Below are 19592 nucleotides of genomic sequence, written 5' to 3' on the forward strand. Positions count from 1 at the left end.
ATAAGTTATTCTAATATTACTGCCACAAACAATTTATCATCATTTGCCGTATTTTTTCTTGACCTCCAACTTACCAAACTTCGGGAGTGAGAAGGTTAGCATACCTCTTTACCCTAATTCATTGGCTGTCATCCACTTACTTGGAGGAATAATATTGAACTAAGCTATAAAGATGATAGTGGTGTTGTAGGCCAGACGTACTTCACTCAGTCCTGTTATTTGACATCATGTACCTCAAACCAGTCATATGAACCTAATATTCACACATTGCCATTGGAAAAAGATTAAAAATTTCTTGATTCCCTTTGACTGGGAATCGAACCGGTGATCTTTACAGGCCACCTCAATATCAGGCTTCTAGATTCCCATTGCTATCTGTATTTAAGCCTCAAGGTTGCAATATGAGAGTAAACAGCACCAAATAGCCTGAGCAAATATGGCATTCAAGTAGAAAATGTAACTACTCTGTCCTTAGGGCATAAGACTGAATACATACATAGAAATGAGAAAATCTTCATGTGGACTGAGGTAGACCACGGATCAAATGCATGTACCGCAAGAAAAACTGGTCTAGGCCAGAGCCTTTAAGACCTAGCGACAGAAGACAAGGTTGGAATTAGAAATAATGGATAGGGCGAGAAACGAGGTATTCAGAAGAATAAGAAAATACAACATTGGATTAACCTGTCATGAGGGAGAACAACTGGTAACATAGCAAAAAAAATTCATTGCAAGTCCCCTGAGGAAGAGCATTTGAGGCAACACCAAAGGTAACAGATTACCTGCCAGATTCCTAAAAAAAGGGATACATAGCCCTGTAAGTTTCCTATTTCTTATTATTAAGTATGAATTAGTTTTAACAGGGGCAAAAAACAATATGTAATACCTTAAATGTATTGACCTCCACTTCAAATCTGATGTACTCATATTATGAAATCACATTCGGCCTTTCCCATGAAATAGATCCTTGAAAACCTTTTCCATTATCTTTTTTAGCCCTCCCTTGAACTTAGAGGATTCCACACTATTCTGGAGATCAATGAAACTACATACGGATACAATCAGCATTCATATAATTTCAAAACAGAAAGAAATTACATAGATTTTTATAATGCGATATTGCAGAACCATTACGCAAAACACAGTAACTACAAGTGAGTGTACTTAATTAAAAAATGTGCCTCACATGAAGAGATGGAAATAATGGGCTAATCTGCAATGCAAATTTGAAAACTGTCCACACACATTTCCAGGAAGTCGACAAAAACACATTCATCACTTTATCTTCAAGTTGTTTCCCGATAGCTGGATCATTTCCCACACAAACGGCTCTATCATGAACAACTGCACCTCTACCACCTAGAAACTAGGTTATGCAAGAAATATCGTTGCTACAATGCGACAAACAACTCGAGAGGGAACGAATTAGTTCCTGCAACATGGTTGCAACGGACTTCTCGAAACACTTCACCATTACTCTGGCACTGCATGCATACATAATGTAAAATAATAACTAAAACGTCTACATAGCAAAAATCAGAAATACTGCATAAATTTAAATAAGTTTTATTTAAATGCAAGACGCCTCTTACATGGACACACCATCCTGATGTCCTCCATAATACGATATTGGTTGAATATAGTTTAAACACTGAATACAAAAAATGTATATCCTGACACTCTTAGATGTCGACTTATCTAAATAAATGTCCTTAAAATGAATCATAATGTGCAGCCTTAAACCAGATAACAGAGGCAAGGTGAAAAAATCCTGCAAAATCCTCGACACGCGATAACAGGAATGTTATTTAATGTAAGCGACTTCCTAACTCAAAACACTATTTCGAACGGTGAATTCAAAGTTCGATAATTGTTTCTGAAGTCATTACTACAACACTCAAGATCATGAAAATTCAGGCTGCATTTCTCAGGGCTGTTGATAAAAACTTTCAATCTCGACCTCCGGTCTGTTCCTGGTACACTTCGATGACATCGTCATTTTCCATTTCGAGCTGAAAAATGTCAAAACATGGCATTAGCCAATATTCATCAAATATCAAACACGGTGAAAAAATATGGTAACATACCTGTTTGGGAGTTTCATCGTCGTTAATTCGCCGACCATCGAACAAAAACCTTAATGAAGTAACCGGGACTCCCTGAAAACAAAATATGCGGTGAAAGATATTTTCAATTTGACATCGGCACGTGAGGCACTAAAATGCAGTAACATTGCACAAAAATTTTTTAACAACCCGTTGCGATTGCCAAAAGACAGTGATTTCAGGCAAAAATTCCGGCAATTCGATAGAATGAAATCACACAGGTTAAGATGTAAAATGAGTTACTACATAGCTAATCCAAGGACACGCCGCGGTATAACGTGAAAATATTTTGTACAGATACTTACAACGCGCTCACTGTAGGACTTTTTTAATTTCCCCATTTGGGTTGTCATTTTAACTCTGAAGTGAATTTCGTTGGAATCCTGGAATAAAGTAGGAAATAAACAGTGAATTCGTAATCACAACATCAAACATGTCCTCTGTCAAAGGCACGCCAGACCACATGCCAACAGAAGAATTATAGAATAACAAATAATTATATTATCCAATGGCAACTGAAGTTTCAAACGACACTGTAATAATATATTAAAGGCGTAAACTTACGTTTCCAACAACTTTTAGCTTGATATACTCAGACCCAGCGTCTCCTGGACCGGCGTCTGGTTTCTGCTCCTACACAAAGGTGAAAACATTACTCCTTTAAATAACCTTTGATACCACGTCGGTTTACTTATTTTCAACCATAAAATGCTGACAAGTAAAATCAAAGCCTCGGTACAATGAATTACCTGATTTTCCGACATCTTAACCATCTACCATAAAAAAACTGGCTGTGAAAATTTCGGACCTGCTATCCGCTTCTCCTTGAACGCGCCAGAAATCTACCACTAATTCACATCCGGGGATGAAAATCCAAAATGGCCGACTCTTGTAAAAAGAGCGCCAAGAACACAATAGAGGGAACTGAAATAGCATAACATTTTATGTCCTTCATTTAATGAGTTTTTAGAGATTATTATACTTTTCACACTTATTAAATTTACGAAAACACATTATTGATATTCCATGGCTATTAAATCTCTTTTTGCATGTCATAAAGTCATTGTACCCTCCGTATTTAGTGTATTTCTAAAGTTTCTCCAAACAGTTGCGAATCGTAAGAATGCGAAATTGTACATTGTAATTGGTTACAATGTAATTTGATGTAACGGTAAAAATCTTAAGCAATGGATTTTTCTTCACTTTGGTGGTCAGCGTCTTAAAAATTGATTCATTTGTCTTTACGTATGAGGCGAGCATGAAGCAAATCACCAGTTGGCAAACTATTACGCATTGTAATCCTGGTGTTTATGATTAGCGTTTGAAAAAAGTGCATATTCATATCACTTTTTTTACTTGTCGTGACTCATATGTTGCGTCATATCGAGCAAAATATTTTCATACTAACACCATTGCCTGCGATTGAATATGGATACACATTGTAGCCTTTTTTGGTATTTTACTCCAAAAGAGGCGTTCCTACAAATTCCTTTTCCCGTAAAATTTCTGGGGTCATAACGAGAAATTATTTATCGAAGTTTAAAATGTATTTTGATGACTTCTTTCGATTTCATTTGATGTAGGCACTAATTCGTTTAGTTAATTCGCGCACTTCGTTTTTCTATCGAGTTTACATCACCCACTTAAACACCATAAATAGGATGATTATGATAATTTTATCATTATTCAATTGAGATTAACACGTTTCCAAGTAACTTAAGAGTTTTTCTGGCGGTTTATCCGAATAGATAATACTAAATGCGACAGGATATTAATGAATATTCGAAACATGAACCCTACCAGTTTACACGGTTCATGATTCAAACAATTCCGCCGACGCGAAGGCGCCGGCATTTCTTCAATGTTGTGTTCTCTGCTACCAGATGTCTCCAACTACCTTACGTGGCTGCATTACTTGTGCCTGAATTATCAGCTGTTGTTAATTTCATCAATGTAAACATTTTAGTGACCTTAAACATGCATTTTATGAGTCGAGAAGTGAAAGAAATTAGGTAAATGATTTCCTCATTCAGTTATAATTCGTATAGCGTGTAAAGTGATTTACGATTGGAATATATCACTTAAGTATTCACCATGGTGGTCTGCAAAGTAGTAAACATGACAGCTTTATTTCAGGTTTGTATTGTTTCTCGCTTGAATTATGCCATTTTTCCAGTTTAAACATTACTTTGGCGTTTGTAATTTTATGCTATTGTGATAGTTGAAGGGGAGAAATGACTAACAGCCATGTATGCTATCTAGTAGTTGTTAGTAACTTTGATTTAAGATGTTGATGTTACTCTTTCGAATGTCAATGTTGTATTACATCCGCGAATTTACTCCTTTGGAAATACTATTTGTTGAGGTGTTTTCTTCTGTTATACCTAATTTTTATTTGGACTCAATGAATAAAGTATTGCAAACTTCCTCCTCAGATTTTATGCTGATTTGAAAAGTTTGCTGTCGGCGAACAAGTCAGGAAATGTGACATATTATGGCAGATTTAGACTGTAGTCTCATAGCAATAGACTGGATTCCTTGCTTTGGAACGCCGAGTTCCCACGACTCTGATAGTGTTAAGGATAATGGAAGAACAATGATTAAGGATACCGCTTTAACTGCAAGGTCCAAGGATGGAAAGCCGCCTTACAGGTAAAGATATTTATAATGGGCATCTTGAGTTTTGTTATTTCTTTTTTGGTTTCATGGTAGCCTAAATGGAACAATTTAAATAAATAAATTTGCTATGCAATTATTTTAGTAAATTGAATTAAAGGTTATAGAATGGATGTGTGACGATTTGTCCCTAAGATTTTGTTGAGAGTAATTTTGATGTAATCGATAACTTTCCCGTTTTGATGGAACAACCAAATAAATTATGCATAAAATTTATTTCAGCTATGCCAGTTTAATTCGTTTGGCAATTAGTAATGCTCCAAAGCAAAAAATGACTTTATCCGAAATTTATCAGTTCATTATTGACCATTTTCCTTATTATCGTGAGGCCGGAACTGGATGGAAGGTAAATATTGTTTTTGTGAGTTAGAGCTAGAAACGTTGGTATTACTAAACCGATATTTTTCTGGCAATCACTTTTCATTTCTCATTACAGAATTCAATTCGGCATAATCTGTCCCTCAATAAATGTTTCACGAAAATTCCGAGGTCTAAAGATGATCCTGGTAAAGGGAGTTATTGGGAAATAGATTACAGCTACAGTCAAGATGATGGTTTTTCAAAGAAAAAGAAAAATATCCAGATGATTCGGGTGAGTACTAGCCGTTCATATTACTGTATCTTGAAGGGGTGGCTTGTCTGTTGAGTTGTTAGTTTGCACAATCCTAAGACCAGTTAGGATCTAAGTTTCTTCTTGGCATTGTTTTTTACTCGATTCAATCGTGTAAATTTGTCTTTATTGCTCATATTTCCTAGTTCCTGGTTTTCTATTAGTCAATTTCAGTGTATCTACCTTCCACTACCTGACCTTTCTGCTCTTCAAAGCCCACGAAACCATTTGTTTAATTTCATAATACCTAGGCTGTGCTTTGAATCAGTGCATGCTGCTGGGAAGCTACACTAGTGTGTCAAATTGTTCAAGCTTTGGAAGTTTCAAACTTCAGATTCTAAATGATATAAGCAATGTGATGTCTTCAAACCCTGTGAGCTTTTCATAAATACCTTATGGTTGGGGCCATAATGGTTGAACCATGTGTTTCTGGTAAATGGCGTTTTCCTCCTGCAAATCATACTCATGTAGTTGGTTCTCATCCTTAATCCATATTCCTCAATCCGATTCTCATTCTTTCTCCCCCTAATACAAAATTCCAGTCCCCCATTAGTACTTGATTCTTCCCACCTCTGTGTTTGGTATACCTTCTGCACATTGACTATCAATACTTCAAAGTTATTGGAATGTGCTAAAGCTGCCACCACCACAATTCTCTCCCTAACCTCATCTATGTGTTCTACTATCTTACCACAACTGTTTCATATTTAAAACCAATGCTAACCCTCATTGAATTTTGTTCCCACCACTATCACCCTGTAACTATCAATCAAGTGAACTCTGCTTTCCCATTACCTTGCCCTAGTTGGGTCAAACTTACCTAATTCTCTCAATGTCTCCATTTCCTGTGTAGTATTTTCCAGCTTCTTTGGCCTCACTTTTCCAACATTCTATGCTTGTGCATTCATAGGAATTCCTCTTTCTCCACCTTATTGGTCTTTTCTTCATTCCTGGATGCCACTGCTGAGATTCTACTTGGAGTTCATGAGTGAGAGACCTCACGGACCCTGCCTTCATTTATCTGCTTTTGAGGGCTGTGTTGATTTTGGCTGCTGCCATTTTCCTTATACTACACTGCATTTATATTTAAATGGACAAGACAAATTCATATGAGTGCATAGCATTTTGCCCCATTGTATGAGTTTCTTCTGTTTTTTTTTGTTCCATGACTTCAGGGAATTGATATTTGGTTGGTTTTCCCACTTCCATTCCATCACTGACTTAATCATGACATATCATATTAAGTGCCATATCAATACCTCCACTGCACAAGCACTCAGCAATTGCCCACCATTCAAATCCGGTCATCTAGTAGCCTTAGTAGTACTAGATGAGCGAGTTTGATTCGGTGGGCGATTATTGAGCGTTTGTGCAGTGGAGATATCTATATGTCCTGGTCCTATTCTTCAACCTGTCTAGCATGTATGGCCAAAATAGGAGTAGGAAGTTGAGCCTCAAATAATGTCTAGGGTTGTCTGTTTGTTAGACCCCTGACTTGTTCTCTGAAACACTCCTCTTATTTCCATTTCCTAGTATCCTCTTGTCCCCCTTATCAACTCTCCCCATTTCTTTATTTCCTGCCCAGCCCCATCCAAAGCTAATCTTTCTATGGAATGAGTTCATAAGATGCAGAGAGTCGGTCATAGGTTAAGAAATGTGAATACTATGAATGATGATTATAATTTTCATTGTTATGCCTACAAAATTGAAAGATTGTGTTATGAAATCTAAGGTTTTACGATGCATGCAAATTTATGCAAGTATTTATTTACTGAAGACAATCCGCACAGCACCCAATTTTTCTGTTAACACATGGCATAACTTAAAATTTTTCATTTTGGCAGCCAAGTTAATGGGAAATTAAATATTTTTGATGAAGCCATTCTATTCTAAATGTCTCATTGATCCAGTGGAAGAAAATTATCCCAAAAATGGAACCTTGATACATAATTGTTAATTTTGGTGCATAATTGTAAACATGACATTGTATTTTGATTTTAGGAAAATATTAAGCTTGAGGTAGCATATGAGCATAGTTTTAACCTCACTAGTGCGTGTAACTATCTCTTCCCTCGTTTTGTGGTGAAACTTATCAGAACTCAGTACAAAGATGTGGTCATATGTCTATCAGAGCAACTTGTCGTTTGCCCTTAATTTCTTCCTCCAATGTTAAATGGGGCTTTTCAATGTGTTTTCCTTTCATCCCATTTTGAATTACCTTTTTACATGATTCTATTCAAAATTGTCATTGATTTTCACGTATCATAAATTTGTCCATGAACGTCATTTTTCAAACCACCGTAATGGAGAACTCCTGATTATGAATTTTAGCTGTTCAAATTCAATCATTTACATAAATTGAGTGTCCATTTGCTCCTTAACATCTGAAAATCCCGAAATTATTCTTAAATTTCTGTTAGAGATCAGTGAAAGTTCAAATTGTGATTTCAAGGCAAACTGATAATTTAATTGCAATCGTCTATATTAAGGCAAAAATTCATGATATGGTTTCCTTGGGTAGCTGTTATATTTGTAAGTAGGCAGATTTTTGTTTTTATAAATGCAGTTTTTAACTGAAGTTCGTTCTTTTACTGCAAATTAACTATATAACTTTATTTTTAGTTAGCTAATGTCATCAAATTTGTATGATTATGTTTATAGTAATAATTTTTCACGATAAGCGCTCATTTCATGAGATCATGCATAGTGTAAACATCTCTTGCACTCTTAATGTATATCATAGCCATTATTTAGCAGGGATATTTTTCATTTATTTTAGTGTTGGCTTTATTAATTGCTTTCATCAATGTGACCTTTCACTTATTTGATTGGATACCTTTACGTCTTTTGTACTTTCAAATTATCTTGAATGTGATGTTTATTATTATTTCATCAATAATGGATTTATTGACTAAACTGAATCACGGCGATCAGAGGTTAACACAAATCATGATTTTTTTTTAATCATAGTCATGATTGTAATTCGACAATTCAATGATTGGTTAGAAGCAGCTGTCCATTCCACTCTCATCTCAGCTAACCTATTCAAAATTTCTTCCCATGTACATACATCATAATAATTTGTCTACTGTAGCTCATTCCCAGCCTTCCTTTGCAACTCTTTTGATCCCCATGTCTTTTGATGATTGTCTGTATCAGGTCATCATGCCTCATGATGTGGCCAATTATGTTGTCCCATCTTCCTATTAGTATTTTGAATAGACTTACCTCCCATTCTTTTGAGGATTAAATCATCACTCACTCAGACAGCCCACTTAATCTTCATCACCCCTCTGTATCATCACATTTTGAATATTTCCACTCTTGACTACCCTGCTGCTGTCATCATCCATGCCTCTCCATTTAAAAAAATATTTTCCAGGTGTACGATGTGATAAATAGTTTCCTTTCTTCTATTTTTGTATTTTCAGTGCTAAGTACATAGATTCTATTGTGTGTAGAATGTCCTCTTTGCCTGTGACTGCTGACAATTTTTTCCTTGCTTCATTTGTCTTTGTTATTAGTCTTCCTAGGTGGAAAAAATCTTTCACCTTGTAAAGCTTTAATTTCCTAGTTGAATGTTGCTCTTTTTTTCTGCTGCATACCATTTTCTTAGTTTTCATTCAATTTATTGATTTTCAGCTGTGTATTATTTTAGTCTTTTTCAAGTTTTATTCTCTTCTTGTCAATACCTTCGGAGAATTTGTTGTCACGCTATGGTTCAAAAGTCGTCACACTTGTCCGCTCTCTTTTACTTCATGCTAGTGATTACTGTATTTTTCTCTCAGTCACGCAGTTTATCTCCTGTCAAGTAAATTTCATAGATGGCTCTTTTAGAGCTTGATTACAGTCTTCTCTCCAGCATTTTCTTTAGCTCTGAAGGAATATCATCTATTCCCGAAGCTTTATTCATCATTGCTGCATCAAATTCTGTTCTTAAGATGCATGCTTTCATCTCCTTTCTACTTCTATTATTTTAGTGTTGAAAATATTCCTATTGTTTAACTCTTTCAGGTATGCTTTCCATCCCTTCACTTTGTCTTAGTGGCAATCAGATGATATCCATTCTTGTTCTGGATAGTTATTGATCTTGCTTCCTCACAATTCTATGTGCCACTTTCAATGTTTCAGTTATGTTATTATTTTTTTCCTCTTTTCATAGGTCTTCATTCAAATTTCTTCAGCTTTCCTTGCTTTGTGACAAATCTTGTTCCTTATTTTCTTGCGGCACGTCTGTCCTTCTTCAGTGTTTGCATTCTTGTACTTCATTCTTTCTCCAAATGGTTTAACACTTTATTCTTGATACATGTTTTTTTCTTGTTCTTATCCCCTGTTTCCTCTTCTTTTTCACATGTGATTCTTAAACAGTGTGCTGGTACAACTTGTGTTCTCTGTAGAATTCTAAGCCTTTCTCCTCTTTCATTGTGGTTTCATAATTCATACTCTCCTGTTATTCTTCCATCCTGGCCTTACCCTCAACAGGTTTCAATCTCCCAGAATATCTAGGTTTCCTTCACCTCTTATCTGTTCCATTACTTCCATGGTATCTTTGCAAACGTCTTCATCTCATCTTGATTCCAGTTTTAAGCTTAAGAACTGTTGAAACAGAAGAGCCAAACCAGCCTATACCTAATATTATGTGATGAAATCAAGTGTATTTAATGGTAGTCAAGGCCCCTGCTCATACTCCTGCATCCTCCTCAGCTTGATTCTCAATCAGGTTGCAATGATACCCTTTATTTTTTGATTCATAATGACCATTTCCATAATCTATTGCAGGCCTCTCCATACAGTCCAGATTGCAGCAGTAACAGCAGTGACTGTAACCCATTTTCTCAGCATGGGGCTAGCCTTCCTGTCAGTCAAGCACGAATTGCAGATCAGCAAGCTATGAGTATAAAACCAGAGTGGGGAATGACTCTGAATTCTATTCCTGAGCATTCTGCTAAGAAGCGCAACGTTGATCAAATTAATGGTAAGTTCCTCTGCTTTGTGTTGTAAGTTTTTGCTGTATATTAAACCATTGTAACAACAATAATTTGGTGTGTTGAAGTATAAAAATTTACTGGTGTCATCATGGTATTGAGATAGCCTAGGGAAAGGAAATAGCCCTTACTTATGTATGTATTTGTTTATGACTTAGTCAGGGATGTCTACGCTCTTAACTCAAAAGAACTGTCCTAGTTAAAAGTGTATGGATTTACCAAACGGGTGTAAAATGTTGAAAAAGCATGTAGAATGTGACCATTCTTCAAGGCTATGGAAGTTCCTATTCAGAAATTGCAGCAGCTTCTCCTCTTTCTCCAATTATTTCTATACGTATCAAGCAATGGCATTACTCGGAATATATGGGGGGGGATGAGATGGCCTGGGGTGGCGACACCCCCCTCCCAGTAGGGGATTTCTCTAACTCGTTAACGAATTGTTGCTAACGGGTTGTTAACGAAAGTCCTCTCTTGCAACGACACCCTCTTATCGAAAGTGAGTTTCTGTAACTCACCTTAATGACAGCTCGTCTTTGCAAAACAAGACCACGGCTCGTCGATAGCAAACAATAAATCATCGGCCCCTTCGAGTGAGGCTAGAATTTTCAACCAATCACTATGCCTAGATTTATTCGTTCGGTAGCATCAAGAAGCAGTGTCTAACTACGGTAACTAATAAACGATAAATAGTCAACATAAATAAACAAGAAGCTGCTGAAGAACGCACCGGTCGATTTAGAAAAGAATAATAAATGATGGAGGAAACGGATGAGATTTATTTTAGTAGTGGATTTATATACTGTTTTTATGATGTGTCGTAATATATTTCCATGAAGAACAAAATAAAATAAGGGGGAAATAAGTGTGTATATTCAAAGATTCAACAGTCGTCGATGGAAGAATATCGGCAACTTTTGGTGCATCATGTATCGTAATTTTCAAGTATAATTATCTTGAAGAGGACTTTGTCAGCTACTTACTCGTTCACCTACGCCTATAATAATTTTACTCTTGTGATTATAGTAGTGACAAAATTATTTTTAATAGTATTGTAACAATGTAAATTTCAGAGTGATTCTTCAGCCACGGCTTGTTTACATCGTTTGCCTTATTTCCGTTATAAGTCCACAACTTCCACAGTGGTAGTTATTCAATTAGAAAAACTTATTGACGCTTTCATAATATTTTGGGATGTTTGAAATCAATTCGTTGATAAAAAATACCGAGATTACACGGATGTCATGGAAGGAATCATCGCGAGTGTTGTGATTGTGAACTCGTGTCACATACTAAACGCTTTTTAGTGTCAATTTCTTGAGTAAAGATTACGGAAGTGATAATGTTGTTGGTGTTGTTTTTACTTATAATTATATTCTACGCAAAGCGAAGATAAGTACAATAAAGTAAACAGAAAAAAATGTGCATTTAAGGAAATAATATAAATATTTTCATAGTCACCCACCATGTTGAGGCATCGAATTACTGATTAAACTCACACAAAAGCAAAACGTAGCATAGGTTAATCGTTGGTAGCCACAATTAGGCATAGAAAATCACTGCAATCAGCAACTGCAAATGATACTAAAATAAGTGTATGCATGTACCCATCAAAACACAGGCATATTTTTCGTTGGGACTTAGTTTAACAGCATTGCAAAAGGTAAAAGTGACGACTATGAGTTCTGAGTAAAAGAGGGAAACCGTTATTTTTTTCGTGAACGGTGGCTTTAGCCAGCCAAAAAAAGGCGTCAAAGATCCGTCGGTGTTAGGGCCATATTGGGGGTTATTCAAAAGGTTGTTCCGAATCAAAAATACTTCGAAAATTAGGATTCTGAGTATTTTTAAGTCGTCTTCTCTGCACTAGATGCTTGATTACATTTGCTCTTTCCTAAAGAGTGATTAGCTCCCTACCTAAAAAGTGAAGTTCCATCAATCGAGCCGAAAGAAACTACTGACTAAAAATAATCGAAGCACCATAATTGGAATGTGTAAATATTATTTTCACACCAATTTTCACAAGGTAAATAACTTTCTTAAATCTACATAAAGCAGCATGTTTACTCCCCCGAAAAACTAATGTCTTTGTTGCCACTTTTTATACTCATTGATTACTGCAAAACGTTTTAATGCTTTCCACCTCCTTCGCAAAAGTGTTCCTACAATTTTTCAAGTAAATATACCTTTATCGCTTTGTTGTAACAGAATTAAAACTTTAAAACCGATACCGAGAAACGTTATGGCGGGCGTCGATAAGCTTAAGACGTGCTCTCAAGCGCTCGGATAAGCTATAGACATTTTTCGTTAGTGCTACCGAGAAAATATCGTTAAGCAAGCGTATAGAAAACCAATGGTCGTTAGTTAAGATTTTCGATGTTAAGCTAACGACGTAGCAACGTCGATAAGACTTGCTATCGAGTTAGAGAAAGCCCCTACAGGCAACACGGTTCAGGAAAATATTAGAAAAAATTTGGAAATATGTTTTACATCATTTTGGCACTAAAAATTTAATGCCAAGCAGATGCAGTTACTATGTGGGAAAATTAGACCACAGTTTTAAATATATTTTTTTTTCTCTGAGGCTTTTGGGGGGAATCTAATCCATAGTTACACCACTTATATGTAGTAGTGAACCAAGTGTAATTATCGATTTTCCCAAGAGCTATGAAAATGGAAATGGGTATTTCAATAGCCATTTTTAAAAAATAAAGATTATTCTTGCTTTCAGTTCTAATGCTAAGCTAGAAGATTGTAATCTAATACCTGTTTAGAAGTAGAAACCCTACAGTTTTATTGTGGTCATTTTGTTACTTTGATTTGAAGACTCGTTACTGATCTATTTCTTTTTGTTGGGATTGCCATGATTTTTCTGTTGCATTGCCAGGATATACTTGACACTTCCTAAAATTGGAGCAATAATTCTGCATTTATGTGCAGTGGAGTACTCATGTCTGAAGCATGGACTATTGCATAACTAATCGAATTCTTACTTTACGTCATATGAGATACAAGAATTTGATATTATTTAAAGTTTGCGTTATTGTGGGTCAATGAAATCTTCAAAAATATATTTTTAAGTAATTACTCTCCCATCACAAAATTTTTGCCCTTCATAGAAGTTTGGTGTGAGAATGGTTGATGGGGAGCTTAGTCAAACCTATCTCAGGATTGATTCTCACGAAAGGCTGCAGCTTTGTTCGCATCTTTGGTAATTAGCTGTTGGGGATTTCAATGAAATTTTTACCCTATTAATTATTTTTTTAAGATCTCAGCTGATGCGTTTTATGTCATTTTAGATTAGAGCTGTAATTTTTATCTAGATTAATGTTTTAGAGTCCAGAACCTCACAGTTTGTCAAAAACCAGGTTTATCGTGCTACTATTTGTTGTGTTAAGCAAATTCATGTAATTGAATTCTGAAATGCTCTCAGTTATTTATTTTTACTGTAATATTTTGTGAAGCCTTGTGATTTTATCATGCAAATGGAACGTACACTGGAATTAATGTTTTCCTCTCTTTGAGTGCTGAAATTTTTTATTATTAATTTTCACAATAATATAGTCTCAGCATTTTTTCTAGATCATTGTGATAAGACATTCATTCTTTACCTCAACAGGGGACCAATATCCAAGCTTTCAGGCTGCCAACTCTACCAATGACACTAGCTTTGACCAATTCAGTGGCTCCACGTGCAAAATGCACATGTACAACCCAGTTGGGAAGGAAGAGCATGGGAGTCCACAGGCAGTCTGCAGTGGATCGCGGGACGAGGGCGTCAACCTTGACCCAGAAGCGATAGATCCGTCAGAACTGTCGGAGATATTGACCAGTCTCCTCTCGCAGTTTGAGATGGATTTGGGTGGCTGCCCGGATTCCGGGGCACAGGGAGGGTCGTCTGCATCACCAAATGCATCATCCCTCCTCCCCACGCCTTCTCAAAGACCGAATTATCCCACGCCCCTCTCGTCCCCCTCCCAAGCCGGAATGGGTCATAACCCCAACAACCCCCATCAACAACAGCAGCAAAACCATCACCAACACCCTGCATCCCTCGGGCCTTCTAGTCCACTGCCCGCCCTGCACCCCCAGCACCAGCACCCACACCATCAAATACAGCACCAGCATCACCACCAGCACCATCACAGCCACCAAAGCCCCCAGCTTCACCAAAGCCACGACTACTGCAACAATATCCAGGATGGACTCCAGTCTGGACATGCAAGCCAGCAAGGGGTGTATGCAAGCGGCAGTGCTGCTTACCATCCCCAATGCTTCCCCGTGCCGGGTCACTCTCCCCCAATCGGCCGACTCCCTGGCAGGGATCAGGTGTACCCTGGCTACAAGGAGAACATTGTCAACAGGGACGAGACGCTTGAGTCAATGTTGGGGATGGGGAGTTACAGTGAGGCGGCCGGCATGAGTTCTTGCTCTTCCCTTCCCTCGGGCAGTGGGGATGGCTCTTGCGTGGGGGATCAAGGTGTTGATGAAGGTATGGTACACCCACAGCACCAGCCGTACAATGGGATGGAGCCCTCTGTTCACACTAGTAATGATTTGCAGTGTCACCCGTACCAAGGGTATAGTTTCGATGAAAGTAAAACAAATATGAATAATTCTTTTGGGGATATGATAAATGATTATCACTGGCAATGACTTTTATGAATGTTTTAGTTCACTTTTCAGTTAGGGTAACAATTGTCAGCCATATTGAATTTTTGAGGGTAAATTTTTCTATATTTGTCAGATGAAAAATATTAATTGTTACAGTTTTGACTGAATGAAGTTTTTTTCTCATAGAGGTCTATTGGATGTTCCCTCTGTTGAAGCCAAATGAAATTAGGCATTTCCAGATTTTTTGTCTAAAATGAATTTAAAGAAACCCGTCACCATTACTCTGGCATTTGACATTTAGCTATTGTCTTGTTCCATGAGGCAGAAAGTGCTTGATTACCTAATGCAGAGTGATATTGAAAATAGGTTGTGAATGTACAGGTAGTTATTTTACAAATGTTAATTTTTTGTTAAAAGGAATACATTTCTATCTATAAGATAATATATACCAGTTACTTAACATGAACATTATAAGCTGAAAATTATTAATGAGATAAGTGTTTAGTTAAAAAATGTTTAAGAATGTTAAATTATCAACGTTATGGATGATAGATACTGGGTGATTTTAAATTGCCATTATAATTTAAGTATGTTCTTCGACATAAATTTAAGTATTATGGACAAATGGTTGCGTATGTCACCTTTATGAGAATCCTCCCATACTTTACTCATTCCGGATGTATGTTAATGCCTAATATTTTAGGATGAAATGTGACATGGAGAGGTAATGAAGATAATTTATTCATTTTATAACCATTAGATTTTTTAACCTGTAGAGTTATCTTTTTTTTCTTCCTAATCTAGTGAAATGGGGCTACAGCCAATGCTATGATATCCATGTTCCGTAACCTGTCTTTCCCAAAAAAATGGTTCATTGAGGTTTTTTTTTGCCACATTTTCGCCATGGCTCCAATGTTCTCATCTCATTATGGTCGTACGAAATTCCATTTCCTATGTTTAAGTTACTTTTGTTGCTATGAAGTAGTATTCTCATTTTGTAGAATTACCTTTTTTATATTCACTCATATTTATATTTGCTGATAGTGAGTCATATTTGTTATCCTTGTTGTGTTTTGTTATGAGGGGAACTTTTCCGAAAGGAATTGATCAGTAGTGAAAAGGAGTGGATGGAAGTATCTTTAATGGTCCATATGTATGCCATTTTGTCCATGACACTTAAAATGTCATTTGAATTTAATCATTCCAGTTGCGTACATGGGATGCTGCCCATGTATTTGGATTCTGCTGCAATATTACGCTTGCAGCATACTCATTTTTAGCGTTATCTTTTTCATTTTGTTCAGTATTAAATACCATTAAGATTCTCAAATGAAGTTTGAGATTAGTTTGGCATTTATGTTGTAGTTGAATTTGAATTTAGTTTTTTTGACTGGGCAATATTTTTCAATGCAATTTGGTGTAATTACTCTGGATTTTTTTGTGGCTTTTAAAGCAATGATTATTGCTTTACTTGCACAGATTATAGGCTGTTGTTCACTATATTCCGGACATCATTTGATGGTGAATATGCCGAGCATTACTTATAAGGTCAATTGCTAGTCACTTTCGAAAAGCTCGTATTTATGGTAAAACAAACAGGCTGATGAATGCCTGTGGTTTAATTGCTTGCCTGTTTTCACCGCTCACTTCCTTTTAGGCAGTTATTTTTATTGGTTGTGTAGAGTGAGGAAAGACTGATCTTGTGCAATTGATTTGCAACTTATTGATTCTTGCCTTTTTATTTTTGAAGCTTCATAATTACACATTATTACTCAGCCATTCCGCTGTGTACATAGTTGTTTGATATTTTGTTTTTTTTTTTAATGCAAATGCTCTGGAACGAAGCATCCTTCTCATTCTTTTGGTGGAGTGTTAATTTCCATCTGATGATAAGTGAAAATCATTTTTAATTGATTTTTTAATGCTATCAGTTGCTCAATTTCTTTAATGCCAACAATGGCATGTTGGTAAGACATTACAAGCTTGTAAATGCATATATTTTTTTCCTCGATGTATGAATTTAGTTTTAATTCATGAGTATAATATCTCAGCACATTACCTTTTATGTTAATTTTTTTTATGAGTATCTGTTGTAAATCTCAGCTTTACAGTTAACACGTAGCCATAACTTTATTACTGAGGTATCCCTGTATCAACTAAAAGTTTTATTGATTAGTTGACTGTAGATGATTTGGTTGTGTTTCAAATACCTGATTTAAGACGTTGTCTTTAAGTGACAATGTTTCTCTATCATAATTTTGGTGGTACATATTTATGTTTCTCTAATTGTAAAGGTGTACTTGGAACCTTAAATGTTCTCAAAAAAGTATGTGATGTATGATTGTTGTACATATTTGTGTTTAATTTGTTGTGTTTATTTTTTTGAAGAGCAATCAACATGTGCAATAGCTACTGTTAGTTGTGTGAATGGTTGAAATCATGGAATGAGATCTGAAATACTCAGGCAATTAATATTTTTTTTAAGCGTTAATGATTGCTTTAAGAGAAATGCCTTTTTTAGCCTAATGAAAGGAATGATGAAAGCTAGCTGAAAACAATGTGCCAATTGATCATTCAACACCGTTAACCAGTGAATACTAGTTTGTTTGTAGATTGTTTGAAATTAAAAGTTTAGTAGGAGCTGAATGAGGGATACATCTGTTCTTGCAATTTGCAACTGTGATATAGTTGAGAGGATGCTCTGAAATGTAATGGGAAGGATTGCCTGTGAAATGATATTCTCAGATTTGTTAACTAGCAAATGGTTAAGACATGCCTGCAGAATGAAAATTTATTTAATCATGCACCTTAGGGGCTTATGTTAATTCCAAATAATTCACTTAGGAAAAATTTATTGTTAATACTGGAATTTTATGGGATTAAGCGGCATTTTCTATAATTCTATTGAAAATAGTGTAGTTTGTACCTTTATGTATGTATTGATTTGTATGTTTAGTGTGTCATTTCATCAAAGCTGGCCTCGTAATGGTGTCTGCATTGTCCCGCACTTGGTAAGTGTGCAGTGATGGCCCACGGCGTCTCACTGCCATCCCTCGTCCCCTCTCCCATTGGTAGGAAGTTATTTCCTGGGAAACGGTTCCCTTCTCTCTCTTTATCTCTCACTCTCTTTCAAATGCTATAAGCAAATCCACTTAGTGTGGGCAGTAACGTTTCAGTTATCCTCGTCCTGTTGCTATGCTCTCAGGATTTGTAGTTCATTTAATTCTGGCCAGTATTATATTGTTAAAAAAAATAAGTTTTGCTGTCATAGGTTAATCAGTACTCTAGTCAGGGAACACAATTTTCAGGTAGAAAAAAAGGAAGTATTATACTTGTGTGCACACAAAGCTCCGTTTTGGTATGGTCTTTATGAGTGATTCATAAAAAAATTGCTATATGCCTTCAATATGTGATTAAAATATATTTTTATGCTCTCATAAAAAAATGGTTGTTGGATGCATTTAATGCATTTGTGGAGGATTAATTGGAGTGGAAAGAATATTTTCTGAACACGAAGAGATTGTATTACATTAAATGAGCAACAAAAATTTATAACATTTTATGTGGACCACCAAGTGGGGCTTTTGTAATTGTTCCATTAGATGTGTTTCATGATTTTTCATTTTTATTTTTTAAATGTTAATGATTGTTCTCAGTTAATTCTTCACCATTTGTTCAGCAGTAGTGCTGGTTGTACAAATACTCTCTTTTAACTACTAATATACAAGTTGAGAAGAGCATATTCACCTAGTTTAATGTTTTGTTACATACAGAAGGAAACTTGAACTTTACCATCCCTGTAAGGTTGCAGTTTTTTCATGGTTGGCAAATTTAACAGACTTGTTTAATTTACAATTTTTAATAAAATATCCTTAATTTTAAAAATGTGATGTTAATTAAATGTATTCGTCTCCCTGGTTGCTGAATGTTGGTGATTCCGTGTATTGATTTTATATATATATAGAGTTAATATATATATTTATTTATATATATTCACTCTATAAACAAATTCACTGCCACTTAGGTCATTTTGACTGAAACACATTGTTCATCTTCATGCCATTTCGGTCATAATGACCGAAGAATGAGTCCCTTTTTTTTGGCTTCCCCTAGCACACCGTTGGTCACATGCTTTGGTGCAGTGTGTATGATGTGACCAACATAGCGCACTTGGCGGAATGCACTAAAAAATCAGATGGAAAGTATCCAAGTATTAAAGGGAAAGGAAAAAGAAAAACACTTTGGTGCAATGGGTGAATTCATCTAAAAATCTGCGGCAGTGAACGCGTAAACACGTTGCGTACCGGGTTATTTAAATTCCTAGGAACGCTGATTCTGGAAATATGTGCCTATTAGGGCGTAATGCCTTTGGTTTAAACATGGTTAAAAAGCTTATGTTTATATAACTTTACTTAATCAAACATTATGATGTATCAATTCATTATGAATAACGAACAACAACTGAAAACGTACTAACAAATACGTATTGTACGCTTTAAAATTGTTTAGGTTGACGCGCCTAAATGACGAGAATCTTCGTCATCTGTCCAGAACGTTCAGGAAAAAAATGACGAGAATTCTCGGCATCCGTACGCAAGGTGTTAAGTA

At 36.0% G+C, this 19592-nt stretch overlaps 2 protein-coding genes across 3 annotated transcripts; one reads left to right on the top strand and one right to left on the bottom strand.

Moving 5' to 3' along the window:
- Positions 1-1056: 1056 nt before the first annotated feature.
- On the bottom strand, positions 1057-2989 carry LOC124158781 (small ubiquitin-related modifier-like). Its single transcript, XM_046534098.1, has 5 exons — positions 2855-2989; positions 2670-2738; positions 2411-2488; positions 2088-2159; positions 1057-2012 (listed from the first exon to the last, which is right to left on the bottom strand). Exons 1-5 carry the CDS (start codon positions 2876-2878, stop codon positions 1950-1952), a joined length of 306 nt encoding a protein of 101 aa, XP_046390054.1. The 5' UTR covers positions 2879-2989; the 3' UTR covers positions 1057-1949.
- A 970-nt stretch (positions 2990-3959) lies between these two features.
- LOC124158780 (forkhead box protein J3-like) lies at positions 3960-18860 on the top strand. 2 transcript variants are annotated; one of them, XM_046534095.1, is made up of 6 exons: positions 3960-4241; positions 4541-4757; positions 5004-5127; positions 5218-5373; positions 10171-10366; positions 13990-18860. In XM_046534095.1, exons 2-6 carry the CDS (start codon positions 4600-4602, stop codon positions 15024-15026), a joined length of 1671 nt encoding a protein of 556 aa, XP_046390051.1. In that variant the 5' UTR covers positions 3960-4241; positions 4541-4599; the 3' UTR covers positions 15027-18860. The 2 variants fall into 2 exon arrangements, with proteins under 2 accessions (XP_046390051.1, XP_046390052.1); XM_046534096.1 differs by having other exon boundaries at positions 3960-4117.
- Positions 18861-19592: the final 732 nt, after the last annotated feature.

Source organism: Ischnura elegans, chromosome 5 (genome assembly GCF_921293095.1).
Source record: "Ischnura elegans chromosome 5, ioIscEleg1.1, whole genome shotgun sequence".
Classification (NCBI taxonomy): domain Eukaryota; kingdom Metazoa; phylum Arthropoda; class Insecta; order Odonata; family Coenagrionidae; genus Ischnura; species Ischnura elegans.

Excerpts from the sequence above, each read along its gene's own strand:
- LOC124158781 (XM_046534098.1), bottom strand. The coding sequence starts at position 2,878 with ATGGTTAAGATGTCGGAAAATCAG. Across the intron at positions 2,489-2,669 it reads AGCTAAAAGTTGTTGGAAAC|GATTCCAACGAAATTCACTT; the intron begins GTAAGTTTACGC and ends ACTTTATTCCAG. Across the intron at positions 2,160-2,410 it reads AGTCCTACAGTGAGCGCGTT|GGAGTCCCGGTTACTTCATT; the intron begins GTAAGTATCTGT and ends TTTTGTTTTCAG.
- LOC124158780 (XM_046534095.1), top strand. The coding sequence starts at position 4,600 with ATGGCAGATTTAGACTGTAGTCTCATAGCAATAGACTGGATTCCTTGC. Across the intron at positions 4,758-5,003 it reads GATGGAAAGCCGCCTTACAG|CTATGCCAGTTTAATTCGTT; the intron begins GTAAAGATATTT and ends AATTTATTTCAG. Across the intron at positions 5,128-5,217 it reads AGGCCGGAACTGGATGGAAG|AATTCAATTCGGCATAATCT; the intron begins GTAAATATTGTT and ends TTCTCATTACAG.